The sequence below is a fragment of the Elephantulus edwardii genome, unplaced genomic scaffold (assembly GCF_000299155.1).
Source record: "Elephantulus edwardii isolate Elephantulus edwardi_28Jun2011 unplaced genomic scaffold, EleEdw1.0 scaffold00513, whole genome shotgun sequence".
In the NCBI taxonomy this organism is placed as follows: domain Eukaryota; kingdom Metazoa; phylum Chordata; class Mammalia; order Macroscelidea; family Macroscelididae; genus Elephantulus; species Elephantulus edwardii.
In genome coordinates, this window is record NW_006400263.1 from 443,216 (window position 1) to 460,033 (window position 16,818).

At 37.2% G+C, this 16,818-nt stretch overlaps 1 protein-coding gene across 1 annotated transcript in view; it reads right to left on the bottom strand.

The window, feature by feature from the left end:
* Nucleotides 1–282: 282 nt before the first annotated feature.
* LOC102856874 (ADP-ribosylation factor-like protein 6-like) overlaps nucleotides 283–16,818 on the bottom strand; it is a 72,362-nt gene continuing 55,826 nt past the window's right edge. Inside the window, exons 6-8 of the mRNA XM_006903125.1 lie at nucleotides 9,421–9,476; nucleotides 2,782–2,811; nucleotides 283–317 (exon numbers count right to left, since the gene is read on the bottom strand). Of these exons, the coding sequence (XP_006903187.1) occupies nucleotides 283–317; nucleotides 2,782–2,811; nucleotides 9,421–9,476 (121 nt within the window). The remainder of the gene's footprint in view (nucleotides 318–2,781; nucleotides 2,812–9,420; nucleotides 9,477–16,818) is intronic.

Here is a 16,818-nt window from a genome sequence, read left to right on the forward strand (position 1 = left end):
TCCTTTTGCTTTACTTAGTTTTGTAAAGTACTTATCACTAATGCAACTCCAATATTCTCATTCTGTTTAAATCTTTTACCATGTTTCAACATATGATATAGTCTACCACTTTCATCTTCTTGAAGAACCAAATCCTTCAATCTAGGCTAGCTGTTCTTCACACCTACCAAATGACTATGTTTTAGGAGATTTCATTTTTATTCTAGGATGTCCACTATTGTCGAAGGGCTTCCTTTCCCCATTCATGTTTCTGTGTTTCACAACTATTTTCTTCTTCTTGGATTACTTGTTCTTATAAATAAGCTTCTTAATGAACACTTTAACAAAAGAAAGACAACAAAAAGCTTTACAACTTTACATGGCTGAAATATCTTTTTGTCCTACATGAATATTGTACAAGAATATCTTTCCGTCACATTTGCCTTGCCTTTTCCAGGCATTGCTCAGATTATCTTCTAGCGTCCAACTGTTGATGTTGAGAAACTTGATGCCATATGTTTCCTTATACTTCGAAAACTGCTCTTTCCCTCTCAGGAGATTTGTAGACTCTTCCATTGTTCTTAGTGTTCAAAGTTTCATCAGGCTGTGCCTTGGTGTGAAAATATTTTTATTCACTGCACTGGCTCTTGGGAGACTTTTCAAACTGAAAACACGTTGTTCTATTCAGTTTGAGCATTTGAGGATTTGTTCTCTCATTTTCTCTGTTCTTAATTACAATTATTATTTGAATATTAGGTCTCATAAACATGGCACTTGCTATTGATGGAATTGTACCCCCAAATTATACTACTTTGCAAACCCCAAGCTCTATATATTATGCTTGGATAAGCAGAAAGCAATGAAAGAAAAGATCTTCAACGAGATGGACTGACATCATGGGCTTAAGCACTGAGAGATTAAAAGTATGAGACAGGACTGGACAAGATTTCCTTCTGTGGTACACAGGGTCACTGTGAATCAGAACCTACTGGGCACTTAATAATAACAACACATAAACCCACTGGAGAATGGGTTGTCTTTTTTATGTTAATGATTATGGTATGGTGTGTTTTAAATTAATTTTTCTTAAAAGATAAAACAGTAAATGAAAGCAGCAGAAATGGGGTAAAAGAGATTATGGAAGACACATAAAGACTTCCTAAGAAGACGCAATGACCCTAGAATTGCCAGAGAGTAGGTGACTTTTCTTAGAACTGTAGCTGTTATGTAGCACTGAGTCACTTGAGACTCATAGTGACCCTATGTACAATAGCCTTCAAATCTGCTCTATCTGGTGCCAACCTCATTGTCTTTGACACACCCACCCTCATCACCCCAGTCACTGAATCAATCCATCTCATTGAGCATCTTCCTCTCTTACGCTGTACCTCCACCCTTCCAAGCTTGATGTCCCTTTTCCAAGGACTGGTCCCCTGAATTAGACTGCTGGCTTTCTAAACAGAGTAAATTCTGTTTGTTAAAAATACCCACTTGTGGTATTTGTGAAATAGCAGCACTATTGTGACTTATTGATTGCCTTCAAGTCGAGTGTGACTCATAGCGACCCTATGAACAAAAAGCCTGAAGCTCCGCTACAACTATCGACATTTATCAAAGTTCATAAAGTTTCCACGAGCATGTTGTTATGTTGTTAAGTGGAATGTTATTGTTGTTATGTGGCATTTAGTTGGCTGTGATGTATAGTAACCCTATTTACAGCAGCTCTGAACCCTTCTCTGTCTTGAGCCAGTCTCACTAACTCTGATACACCAACCCCCATTGCCCCAGTTACTGTTATCAATCCATCTCATCTGGGGTTTCCCTCTTCTGCGCTGTCGCTCTACCCTTCTGAGCATGATGTCCTTCTCCAAGGATCAGTCTCTCATGGCTACATGTCCAAAGTAAGTGAGGCAGAGCTTCAAAATCCTGGCTTCCAAGGAGAGACTTGGTTTCACACTCTCCAAGACAGAACTATTTGTTTTCTTGGCAGTCCATGACTCTTCTCCAGCACCACAACTTGAAGGCATCTATTCTCATATCAGCCTCAGTCACTGTCCAACTCTCTGAAGCATAACAAGTATGTGAGAAGACGTGACTTAGAAGATTATGTGACTTACTGCTTCTGAAAACCCAATGTATTAGTTCCTACATGAAGGTACATAACAATAAGAAGATCAAGAGGAATCAATGCTTTTGAGCTGTGGTGTTAGTGAGGGCTACTGAATATACAAGCTCTCCTGGAGGAATGGAACCAGGTTGCTCCTTAGAGACAAGGATGGTGAAATTTCATCCTAATACTTTGGGCATGTGGTTGCTATTTCTGGAAAGAAAAAGGAAGACCCTCAATGAGATGGAGTGACATAGTGATCACAACAATGTGCCTGAGCACGGCAGTGATTATGAAGATGGTGCAGGATATGTCAAGATTTTGATCACAGGGTGGCTGAATTGGAGTTGATGTGATCACACATAACAATAAAAGCCTAGACTGTCTTGAAAAGACAGTAGAATTATGGTCACCAAAAGCCATTCTGACCAGGGGTAAGAAGGAAGTGAGGAGAATCACAGATAATGTCTTTGTTGTCTGGATGTTGCTAAAATATGGATTTTAAATGTACTTCTAGAAAAATTTTAGAAGAACTGAACATGTAACTGAACAGTGGAGGATGGGGAATGTTTTTTCCTGTTGTAGTAAAGAGTTTGTCTGAATTATGTTCAAATATTTTGGAAAAGGTAGAATTTATTAAAGAACTTGAATTATTTGGCTGAGGAGATTCCTAGGCAAGATCTGAAAGGAGCTACCTGTTTTTTCTTTGCCACAAATGATAACATCTAAAAGGAAAGACAAAGATTTAAAATGAATTGTGCAAAAGGGAAGCAAAGATCTGAAAAATTCTGTTATATAAACTAGGAACAAGAATCCTAGAATGTTCACCAGGATATGGCTACATAATTCTTTGTTAAGAGATTTTGCCTGCGTCTATAGCCAATGACCACAGTAAACAAACCCCATCAGATTATTTTGAAGAGGGCAATAAAGGAAGAGAAAGGTCACCACCTGCCTCTTGGAATTCTACAAGCAGAAGTCAGGCCAAAGGGGTGTTATCTGCTGTCCTCCAAAACCAGAAATAGACTAGGCCTGGAGAAGTTTGTGATCAATAGAACTCTTAAAAGGGACATGCCAGGCAGGATCTTCTCAGTTTTTAAGGGTGGGGCCTAGCTGGCTAGATTTCAAAGGGGTTTATCTTCACCAACTCAGTGACAGAGTGTGGTGCTGTCAATAAATTACAGGGGGATGGTATTGCTTCCCAAAGCTGAGGGAATGAGGCTATAATGCCACTAGGACTGAGAAAGTGGGGTTGCCACTTAGCTGGGCTAGAAGGATGGAGCTGCACAAAGCCCAAGGGGTACAGTTGTTTTCTCACTGGGCTTTAAGACAAAATTGAAGTACGCTCACTGCTACCAATACAAAACTGACTCATAGCTGATCCTCCATCAGGTTTGTAGGCTAGAAGACAACCACCTATTTTTGTCTCAAGGGTAAAATGAATTATAACCGCCAGAGAGGTGTGGCTTTTGCGTGAACAAAGTAACTAACTCCCTATGGACTGCACCACTGCCATCTGAGCTCCCCAGACATTATAACGTTTAGTGGAATTTGGAAATGTCAAATGGGTCTTCATTCTTAGGTGTATGGCTAAGACATTTCTTTGAGAATTTTAACATTAATATCTTTTAGGTCTTTTAACTTAGACTACTCTGATTCTTCAAAGATTACTATTGTTTCCTGTCTATTGTCAAGACTATGAAAGAAGTCAAAGAAGGCAGAAGAAAGTTACAATATTCATTATCAAAACTTTAAGTTAATCTTCATTTTTAGGTCTGTCTGTATCAAAATTGTGCCTTGTTTGCTCCAGTCTGGACGGTCTCTGTGATTCTCAGCAGAAAATAAACTGTTGCTCTTCATTTGAAATAAGGGCTGTTTCTTTCTAGCCTCACCTTTATTCAATCCATTTTCACCATATCTGAGTCTTTGAGGAGATGCACTATGCTATTTCTCAGTTTTCTCCACTTTCTCTCAAAACTTGGTTGCTATTTTCATTGTTCTCATTTTTTAATTTTTGTTCTCATGAGATAAGGCCTTTTAAAAACTGCCTGTTTAATCAGTGTAATTTGAAGAAAGAATAATGCTAAGTGATGTGTATTGAACCATTCATATTTCACTTGAACCCCTATATACACTATTTATAAAATATTACATTAAAAACTAGAAACATTATATATATTGTTGTCCAGAGAAGAGAGATTCACAAAAAATGTTTCTTTTAAAAATATTTATTTGAAGGTTTCAGGAGGCTAGAAAATGACTTAGAGGTCTGCAGTAGATTCTGTATATTCTTTGGTGGCTTAAAATATCTTCATAGTGAACTTAGGGATTTTCTCATTTTGGGATGTAATACATAGGACACTACTGAAAAATTCTTCCGAAAGAAAACAGACTCATGGCAGTACACATGAGATAACTGTTACTTTACTGAAGAGTTTTCAATGCAAAACATAAAGTAGTAAGACTAGATTGGTCCCTAATGAGTGAAAGGTCTTTTTGGTTCTCATGCTAGAAAGTTTTACAATTATGGAAGCAAAAAACCCAAAACAAAACAAAGAAATGGAAGTTCAGCATATCTTTCATGGTCAGGTATACGTAAATGATTTGTTTAACATGTGAAGAGCTATAGGTCCTGAGAAATTCCTTGTACTTATTGCCACATACTTTGCAAATCAGATTTAGACCTTTTTTCCAACTTAAGAATATAGTTGGAATCATCAAAATATAAACTGTTTACTATTGGATACACTTATTAACTATGTAAAGTTTTCTTCTCTGTTAACTAAAGCTTTTTTACTTGAAAAGGGTAAACTTAACATGATTGAATACTTGAATAAACATAAAATGTTTCAACTAATTGGTATAATCTTTATTTTTTTCTCTTTAGATGAAGAAAATTATCTCCATTAGATAATATTAGAACTTAATTACAAGTAGAGATATTAAGAGAATAAAATTTTGGATCATTACTCTTTTTAATGCTGTCAAGATAAAATGGAGAAATACTACTTACCTTTCAAAGAGTTGTTGTAAAGATAACACAAAATACTATAACATAAAAACACAAAGATATTTCCAATAATGTATCCTCCTAACAAAGACTTGGGAGGTAAGACACAGATATAATGAATCCAAAAAGTAAAAGAAAGAAGAATTAGGCAGCAAAACTAGAGTGGGCAAGTCACACTGTGATACTGGATCATTCTGACACCTAGTGGTTCAACTGTTATAGATGCAATAAAACAAAAGGAAAAAGAATGACAAAACTAAAATTTAAAATGAAGATGACTGACACTCAAGTAAGTACAACACTTTGAATTACTTTATTATAAACAACAGTGAAATACCCATCCTTGCTATATCTTCATTATAAGCAATGCTAAGCATTTGTAAATTACAAAGTTTGGAATAAAACGATGCTTTATGGCTTCTTCTTTGGAATGTTCCTCTGTAATCCACTGTTTCTTTGAGGTAATAAGTTTTATAATTTTATCTACTTTATTACTACTGTCTAAAAAGGCCATAGGGTTCTTTAGAGAAATATTAGATGTTCTCAAACTTTAAAAAATCTCCTTAGAATATGGCCATTAAAGAAAAATGTCAAGCTGACTGTATAAATGCAAGAGAGGCAAAAATACAATACAAATAGTCTGTGCAGTAAACAAATATGCCATAAAAAATAGACTAGGGAGAAGGACTGGCCATCCACTTCCGAAATAACAGACCTTCAAACACCCTATGTACAAGAGAGCACACTTAGTTAGACTAGCAGATATGGCACTGGAGCGCTAAGCCTTCCTGTTTGGAATCACAAAGGAGTAGGAACTGTTGCAAACAGACCATAATGATTGGAATGTAGAATGTGATAAGTATGAATGTAGAAAACTGGGGATTGTTAAGGAACAAAAGAATGCACAAATATTGATATACTAGGGATTGGCAAAGTGAAAAGGATTGGCATGGGACATTTTGAATTAGACAATCATATGTTGTACTATGTTGGAAATAAAAAGGTGAAAAAATAGGGTTTCATTAATATTTAAAAAGACTAATTTCGGAACTATCTTGAAATATAATGTTATGAGTGACAGGATAATATCCATATGCATACAAGGAAGACCCGTTAACACCACTATCATTCAAATTTATGCACCAACAATCAGAGCAAAGAGGAGAAAATAGATGTCTTCTACCAACTACTTTAATCAGAAATGGATTAAACATACAACCAAGATACACTAGTAATAAGAGAATGCAAAAGCTGGGGAAAAGGAAGAAGGATCAGTAGTCGAGAAACCTAGGTTTGGTGACAGAAATGAGGCTGGAGACAGAATGAAAGAATTCTGTACAATCAAGGATTTTATTCATTGCAAATGCCTTTTATAAGAAACACAAATGGCAACTATACACGTGGACCTCACCTGATGGCTACACAGGAATAAAACTGATTACATATGTAGGAAAAAGTTGGAGAAGATCATTATTAGCTGTGAAAACTAGGCCAGGTGCTGTTTGTGGATCATCATCAACCATCTGTACCCAAGTTCAAACTGAAGCTAAAGAAAATTGAATCAAATAAAATCTACAAGAACCAAAATTTGATGTTGAGTCTATCCCGCCTGAATTTAAAGATATCCCAGGAGCAGGTTTGAGGCCTTGAATGCCAATGAGCAAAGACCAGGAGAGCTATGGAGGATATCAATAATATCCTCCATGAAGAATGCAAAAGGTCAAAGATGGAGGAAGAAGAAAAGGACCAAACGGACTCTGAACACTGAGAGGGTGGCAAAGGGAAGAAATCAAGATGTTAAGGATCTGAATAGAAAATTTCAAATGGCAGAAAGGGAAGACAAAGCAAAGTATTACAATGAAATGTGCAAAGAGTTGAAAAAAATCAAAAAGGATGAGCTCATTCAGCATTTCCTAAGCTGAAGGAACTGAAGAACAAATTTAAGCCTAGAGTTGCAATACTTAAGATTCCTGTGGGTAGAATGTTGAATGGTCCAGGAAGCATACAAAAAGAAGATGCATAGAGTACAGAGTCACTATACCAAAAAGAATTGCTGACATGGAAGAATTTTATGAAACAAAATATAATCAAGAGCTTGCAGTGATGGAGGAAGTTCAAGCTGCTCTAAAGGAACCGGCAAAAAACAAGGCCCCAGGAATTGACAGTATACAAACTGGCATATTTTAACAAAGAGATTCTGTCCTAGGAACACTCACCAAGTTGTGCCAGGAAATTTGGAGGACCACCATCTGGCCAACTGCCTGGAAGAGATCCATATTTATCCCCATTCCAAAAAAAGGTGGTCCAATAGATTGTGAAAATTATAGAATAATATTACTAATATCACATACAAACAAGAACCTGCTAAAAATTATCCAAATATAACTGGGGCAGCAAATCAACAGAGAATTTCTTGATGGGCGGTCTGGCTTTAGAAGAGGCTGTGGTACTAGGGGTATTATAGCCAATGTTCGAAGGACCTTAGCTGAAAGCAGGAAGTACCAGAGGAATGTCTATCTTTGTTTCATTGACCATAAAAACGCATTTGACTGTGTGAATCACAACAAACTGTGGCTAACTCTGATAAGGATGGAAATTCCAAAACACTTGATTGTGCTTATGTGAAACCTATACTTGGACCAGAAAGCAGGTGGTAGAACAGAGTAGAGTAAAGACATACTGCATGGTTCAAACTCAGGAAAGATGTAAGCCAGGGATGCATCCTATCTCCATACCTTTTCAATCTATATGTGGAACAAATCATCTGGAAGGTTGGACTCTATGAGAAGAAATGTGGCATCAGGATTAGAGGAAGACTCATCAACAACCACTTTAGGCAGATGACACAACCTTGCTTGTGAAAACTGAGAAGTGTCTGAGGCATTTGCTGAAGAAGATCAAGGACTGCAGCCTTCAAAATGGATAGAAGCTCAACATCAAAAAAACAAAGATTCTCACCACTGGGTCAATTGGCAACATCATGATAGACAGTGAAGAGATTGAGAGTGTTAAAAGATTCAGCTTGTTTGGCTCCACAGTCAACACTCTTGGTACCAGCAACCAGGAAATCAAAAGACAAACTGCATTGGGAAAACCTGCTATCAGGGACCTCTCCAGAGCACTGAAGAGCAAGGATGTTAGTCTAGATATTAAGGTGCACCTGATCCAGGGCATGGTCTTCGCAATTACTTTACTTCGCAAATACACCAGACAGCTGGACAATTAACCAAGGATGATAGAAGAATCAATCAATGCCTTTGAGTTGTGGTGCTGGAAAAAGAGTATTGAAAAAACCATGGATTGCTGGGAGAAAAAAATACATTTGTCAAGGAGAGGATGAAACTCAGTTTCTCCTTGGAGGCAAGGATTTTGAAGACTCATCAGACATACTTTGGGCATGTTTCAGGGAGCGAATAGTCCTTGGAGAATGACAATAGTCCTTGGAAGGGTGGTGGGGGCAGTGCAAGAGAGGAAGACTCTGGATGAGATGGAGTGACTCAGTGAGGTAATGGGGGGTAGATGTGTCAGAGACAATGAGGTTGGCTCAGGATAGAGCAGGGTTCAGAGCTGTTGTACTAGAGTCATTGTGAGTTGTAAGTGACTCGACAGCACATAACAACAATGACATAATGATAAGGCATCACTTGTCTATCAGTAGAGGCATTTAATGTAGCTATAATCCTGAACATGTTTCAGTGGAGCTTCCAGGCTAAGAAAGTCAGCCAGTGTAAAGCATTTAGCTCCATTGTTTACAAAGCCATATTGTGTCTAGTACCTACTGGACAGCTGCTAACAAAAGTAACAACACAGTAAGTGTGTACCAACCTATCACACAGCTTACTATTTTGATAAAAAAACAAAGAGAACTAGAAATGCATAAAATGCAATTATTTTAACTCTAAATAGTAATGTTAAAATTTATGTCAATATGCTCTACATAAATGGAGCTATATAAAGTAAATGATTTTAAAAGCTGCTACTTTTTTTTGGTTACTTACAGTAAGGATTAACATTTAATTCAAAACTTAAACAAGCATTTATTACCAGATCTGATAAAACTTTATTGCCAGACATTACATCAATATTCTAGAGTTGTCATGTATACATGTAATCATGTTATTTAAACAAATCTTTTAGAAAAATTAAATAGAAGGAACTGAAGCAAGATACTACATACTTACTGTATTACTTTTTCTGACAGCAGGAAGAAGTGGAAATGAGGGGGAAAAGCAATGATATGATAAAAATCAAATACAAATAAGCAAATAAATATGTGAATGGAAAGGAAACAAGAACTAGAATTGTACAATATTTTGGGATGTACCTTGAAGCCAGTCTACGCCTTCTTGCAATCCTTCTCCTTTAATGGCATCACTAGCACTGAAATAAAATTCACAAGAGACATATCCATTCCATTACATCATAGTAGAACAAGGAATAAAAATGTTGTCACATGGCAAATTAATATACTCCAATAACAGTTATCTGAGCAAAACTGGTTAAGCACTGAATAGGAATGTAAACATAAAATAATAATCTGAGTGCTAAGGATCAAAACATGTACTATTCAAATCTATACAGATATTTTGAAACAATATTAGTAAAAAGTTATCATTTCAATAACAGTATCCTGAATAAAATGGAAAAAATACAACTCTAAACTGTTCATCCAGAGGTGGAAAATTTTGGAGTCCACCATTCTTTGGTAGGCCCCAATGACTCAATTAGGAATATAACCTAGTTTGCTCTAGGTTGTAATATGATCCAAGGTAAAAACTAATTTATTTGAAATGTAATTTAATATCTATAGGGTATAAATTTGTAAGTACTAGTTTGGATTAATTCTCAATTGTAACTCAAATGCTTGTAAATACAACATTGTTTGGAATCAGGGATTTTGTTTTTCATGTGGATGATGTAAATTATGAGTTAGGAGCAGAAAAGACCATACATGAGGGGAGAAAGACAACATGTAAAGCATGTCTATAAACAAAGGATACAAAGTAGTACACCCAAACATAAGAAACAGCAGGAGACCACAGAGGGACTCAAAGTGGCTGAACCTCTATTTAGACTTTTAGCCTCCAGAACTGAGGAGATTGCAAGGATTGAAGGACTCAAGAGAAAATACAAACACACACACACACACCCACGCCCCACTCTCTTCTGGCAACATTAACAAATTAAAAGCTCCACAATTTTAACTCTAGGAAGTTGATAGTTTTAAAATAGAAATAAATCAGCTTAATATTTATTAGTGGTAGTTACTAGCCTGGTTAAGGTACTGAACTTTTTAGTTTCATCCTCTATAAAACTGCTTTCTGACTCTTGACACCTCATATGGTTAGTGTGTTAATTATATCTTTGTTATAATGTATATAAAACACCGTTGTTGTTATGTGCTGTGGAGTTGCCTGTGACTCATAGCTACCCTATGCATAACAGCCCTAAACTCTGCTCTATCCTGTGCCAATCTCACTGTCTCCAAAACACCTACCCCCATTACCCAGTCACTGAATCAATTATCTCATTAAGGGTCTTCCTCTCCTTTGCTATCCCTCTACTCTCCCAAGCATGATGTCCCTTTCCAAGGACTGGTACCCTCCTTGCAACATGTTCAAAGTATGTCAGATGAAGCTTCAGAATCTTTGCCTCCAAGGAGCCAGCCTGGTTTCACTCTCTCCAGGAAGACCCTATTTGTTCTCTTGGTAGTCCATGGTATATTCAACACTCTTCTACAACATCACAGCTCAAAGGCATCAATTATCCTTCTATCATCCCTAGTCATTGTCCAGCTCTCTGATGTATAGCAAGTGACTGCAAAGATCATGGCATGTATCAGGCACACCTTAGTCTCTAGAGTGACATCGTTGCTCTTCAGTACTTTGGAGAAGTCTCTAATGGCAGACTTTCCCAGTGCAATTCAACTTTTAATTACCTGGCTGCTAGTGCCAAAAGCGTTGATTGTGGAGCCAAGCAAACGAAAGCTGTTAACAATCTCAATCTCTTCATCATGTATTATTATGCTGTCAATCAGCTCAGAGATATAAAACACTAGCATGTTGTCATTGTTGTTAAACCGTATGAACAACAGATCTCAACCTTGTCCTATCCTGTGCCATCATCACACTTCCTAATACAGTAGAGCCCATTGGGGCAGTCACTGAGGTAACCCACCTGGTTGAGGGCCAACCTCTTCTTGATCGATCCACCACCTTTCCAAACATGATGTCACTTTCCAATGAATAGCCTCTCCTAGCAACGTGCCCTAAATATGTGAGGTGAAGCTTTACCATGTTTTCCTCAAAGGATCACTCTGGCAGCACTTTCTCCAAGACATTTGTTTGTTCTTTTGGCAGTCCATATGCACTCTTCTCCAACATTACAGCTCAAAGGCATCAACTCTTCTCTTGTCCTTACTCACTGTCCAGCTCTCAGATGCACAGCAAGTACCTGGAAAGACCATGACCTGAAGTAGATGGACCTCAGTTCTCAAACTGACATCATTACTCCTCAATATTTTGGAGAGGTCCCTGACTGCAGAGTTTCCCAGTGCAATACATCTTCTGATTTCCTGACTGCTGACACCAGAGTGTTGACGATGGAACCAAGTCAGATAAAGTTGTTGACAGTTTCAATCTTTTCTCAATCTATCAATGTTGCTATAGGTTCAGTGGTAAGAATTTTTTTTTCTTGACATTGATATGCAATCCATATTGAAGGCTCAGTGGGTCAGACCATCAATTATTCACATGCAAGTTCAAATTGAGGCAGAAGAAAATTAATACAAGTTCATGAGAGCCAAAATGCAATTTTTAATCAACTCCACCTAACTTTCAAAATGACCTTAAGAAGTTTGAAGCACTGAACACCAATGATCAAAGACCAGGTGAGTCGTGGGATAACATCAATGAAATCATTCATGAAGAGAGCAAAAGGTCATTACAAAGACAGAGGAGAAAAAAACAAAAAAAACAAACCCAACAACCAGAAATGGAAATCAGAAAAGACTGAAAAATGCACTAGAGTGCTGAGCAGCAAAGAAAAAAAAAAAAGTGAAAACATACCACAGTAAAAGAGCTGACTAGAAAATTCTAGAAGATTTCAAAGGGCCGCTTGAGAAGACAGAGCAAAGTATTATAGTGGAACATACAGTGAGCTGAAATTGGAGAATAAAAAGGGAAGAACTTGCTCTGCATTTCTCAATCTGAGAGAACTGAAAAAAAAAATTTAAGCCTTGAGTCACAATATTGAAAGATGTTACAGAGAGTATGTTGAATGATGTAGGAAGCAACAAAAGAAGATGGAGAAAAAACAGTCACTCTACCAAAAATAATTAACACTGAAAAATTTCAGGAAGTACCATATAAGCAGTTGTTATGCGCTGTTGAATCTCCTGGAACTCATGATGACCTTATGTACGACAGCCCTAAACCCTGCTCTATCCTGTGCCAATCTTACTGTTTCTGACACACCTATCCCCATTACCCCAGTCACTGAATCAATCCATCTCATTGAGGGTCTTCATCTCTTGTGCCGTCCCTCCAACCTCTCAAGTATGATATCCCTCTCCAAGAACTGGTCCCTCCTTGTCCAAAGTATGTCAGATGAAGCTTCACTATCCTTGCCTCCAAGAAGCAGCCTGGTTTCACCTTCTCTAGGATGAATCTGTTCTCTTAGCAATCTATGGTATATTCAATACTCTTCTCCAGCACAACAGCTCAGAGGCATCAATTCTTTCTATCATCTCTTGTCATTGTCCAGCTTTCTGATGCATAGCCAATGATAATGAAGGAGGAACCTGAAGCTGGATTGAAGGTGTTAGCCAAAAAATAAGGCCCTACAAATTGACAGGATACCAACTGATTTGTTTTAATTAACAGATACAGCATTGCATGTACTCAGCAGTCTATAACAGAAAATTTGAAGGAGAGCTGACTGGCCAGTGCGTTAGAAGTGGTCTGTATCTGTTCTCATTCTCAAGAAAGTTGATTTAACAGAATGTGGAAACTGTCAAATAATATCATTAATATCACATGCAAGCAAAATACTGCTGAAGATCATTCAAAAACAGTGAGAACAGTATATATAAAGAGAAATGCCAGAAGTTTAAACAGGTTTTAGAAGAGGCCATACCACCAGGGATCTCATTGCTGATGTCAGATGGATCCTGGCCAAAAGTAAAGAATACCAGAAGAATGTCTATTTATAATTTACTTTATTGACTATATAAAGGCATTTAACTCTATGGATCATAACAAGTTATGGCTAACATTGAGAATGGGCATCCCAAAGAACTTAATTGTGCTCATGCAAAATCTTTACCTATACCAAGAGACTGTTGTGCAAAGAGAGCAAGGGAAGACTACATGGTTCAAAATTAAGAAGGGAATGTGTCAGGGTTGAATTCTCTCTCCATATCTATTCAATCTGTATGGGGAAAAAAAATTACTTGAGAAGCTGGATTCTATGAAGAAGGTGGCATCAAGATCAGAGGAAGACTCATCAATAACTAGCACTATGCAGGTGATACAACCTTGCTTGCTGAAGGTGAGGAGGAATTGAAGCACTTGTTGCAGAAGATCAAAGAGTACAGCCTTCAATGTGGATTGCAAGAAAACACTAGAATAGAGCTTTTATATTCTTAAAATATTAAACATAGCTCCTTATTGTGGATGATAGAATCATATAAAGTAATAAAATTAAAGTAATACAATGTAGAAGTCTTTTAGAAGGCCAAATACTCTTCTGTAAAGAGGTAGAACTCATACTTTCTCACAACATATTATTGGTTTAGTACTTTGTTTTCAAAACAAAAAAATTCTATATTGTTGCTCTTAGGTATCTCGAAGTTGACTATGATTCATAGTGACCCTAAAAACAACAGATTGGAACATGTCCTATCCTGGCTCTAGCCACAATTTCCACCATGCTCAAGTCCATCCATCCCATTATAAGCATTCTTCTCATTTGTTGACCATCTCTCTTTTCCAGTATGATGTCTTTTTCCAAGAACTGGCCTTTTTTGACAACATGCCTTAATTATAGCAGACCAAGTTTTCCTGTCCTTGCCTCTTAGCATCCTAGTTGCATCCCTCCAAGACAGATTTGTGTGTTTTGGCAATCCTCATTATATTCAACAGTCTTCAACAACACCAAAATTCAAAGGAAACAATTCTTCTTCAGTCATCCTTATTAACTGTCCAACTTGCAGATGCACAGGTAGCAAATGGAAATACTCAGTCTGGATTAGGCGCACCTTAGTTTTTAAGTTGACATTGTTGCTTAGTATTCTGGAAAGGCTGTAGTTTTAGTGGTTTTTTGTTTGTTTGTTTGTTTTAAATTAATTTCAGTGAAAGTTTACAGAGAAATAGGGTTTCCAGTCATTCTTTGTTGCTCTTTTCTCCCTGCTCACCCCTTCCGCGCCCCCCAATTCACTCTTCTCCTTGAAAAGCAAAACTCTTTCATTCTTATGCAATCCCTTCCCCAAGTCCACTCCACAGTGCAGCCTTCATTCTGGACTCCTGTCATGACAATAATACCCAATCATATATCCCTTTTAAACAGTCCTCTCCCTCATCTGTTTTAATGCAGTATACATCATTCCTCCCCTCCTTCTCTGCCTTCCCTCAATCTCGATGTCAGTCCTGTTTTTCAACAGTGGCCCTATGCAATATTCATCCTTTTGTGACGGAGATATTTCACACAGCATAATGTCCTCCAGGGTCATTCAGTTTACATAGTATTTCATGAGTTTCTTGTTTTTAAATGCTGCATAGTATTCCATTGTGTGAATATACCAGAGCTTCTCTATCCATTCGTTTGCTGATGGGCATTTCAATTGTTTCCAGTTGTCTCTTTTCTTCTTCTTCTTTTTGTGATGACTTCTTACTTTCTTCATGGATGATGTACTTGATGTCATCCCACAACTCATTTGGCAATTAATGTCCCATACACCAAACCTATTTTTGAGATGGTTTTTAAGTTTCGTTGGGATAGACTCAAGTTTGTATTTTGGTTGCTGTAGACTTGTTATCATCTCTCTCAGCTCTAATTTGAACTTGCACATGAATAATTGATGGCCTGTTCCACATCAGTTCTACTCTGGCCTCTTTTTGACTGCTGAAACTGAGTTTTCCTGCCAACTTTTTCTGAAGATAGGGTCAATCTGATTCCTGTGTAGTCCATTAGGTGAGGTCCATGTGTATAGTTTGTACATCTTTTTTTTTTTTTAATTTGGAATAAACCACCAATTGTACATGATTCTATCATTCCATCTCCAGCTTTATTTCTGTGACCAAAGTTTTATTTTCCAACTCCAGCCCTTATTTGCTTTCAACTTTTGTATTCTAGCCATCAATTATTCGTACTTCATGAACATAATGTTTGATAAATATTAGACTGCAGAAGTTGGTGGTAATCTTCAATTTCCTCATCTTTGGCTTTCATGGTTGGCGTGCATATTTGAATTATATTTGTATGAACAGGTTGCCCCTGTATGCATATGGGTAGTAACCTATCACTCATACCACTATATTTGAGGTAGATCTTTAAATGTCTTTTTTCAGGATGAACATGATACCATTTCTTCTCAATTTGTTATTCGCTGAATAGTAGATCATTTGATTGTCTGATTCAAAATGGCTAGTACCACTCCATCTCAGCTTAGGATGTCAGTGTCTATGTGTTAAACCTCATTTTTCACTACTTGCAAATTTCCTAAATTCATACTTCATACATTCCATGTTCCAATTATTAATGGATGTTTGCAGCTGGTTCTTTTCATTTTGAGTCTTGTCATGTGAGCATGGTCCTCAAATGGGTAAAAATCTTTATTCCACCTGCATCATTAATATTGATTCTCTTTTGAGTCAGGAGCTCTGGTAGGCTAAGGCTGTGCTGCAATCCTAAAGGCACACAATTTGAATCCACCAGCATAAGGATGGAGAATCTCCTCCTGTGTGATTAACTGCCTCTGAAAACAGAATAGATGGTCAGCTAGGGGTCAGTTCTGACACGACAGCACACAACAACTACTACTACTGCTGCTACTATTTTGAGGAGGCAACTCTTTTACAGTTGCATTTTGAGTGTCTTCCAAGCTGAAGGAGTTAATTTTCTGGCCCTATACTTAACAATGTTCTTCTATTATTCACAAATTTTTCAAAGGCTTGTTATTTCAAAAGTAGAGGCTTCTACTAAAGAAGTACTGCTTCTTAGTTTTAGTCCTATAATAGAAGAAAACATAAGTAGTTCTTATGAATAATAAAATAAAATCCCAGTCCTGTTCAGTCTATACTGACTCATTGTGACCCTCTAATTGGGTTTTCAAAGCTGTAAATCTTTAAGGGAGGAGACGGCCCATCTTTCTCCCACAGCAGCTGATAGAGCTTCTGAATGACTAGTTTTATATTTTTCACCCCAGTGTGTTGTGGCATGACTTTAAAATGTATTAAAGTATCTCAAAAATTTACATTTTTATAATCAAAGCAGAAATTATTTATGTGACTATGTTTATAACATACAGAATAATTTTCAAACTGGTAAAAACTAGTATGAAATATACACTTATTCAAAGCCAATTACTGATTATTTACAGCACATCATCAACTGAAATACTTATATCAAGGAAGACCACTGTAATCCACTGTATAAAAATGCATTGTGTACCAATGAGGGAGTTTTTCTTTTGTTTTTCAAGGAGAGGAGCAAATGGGGGGGG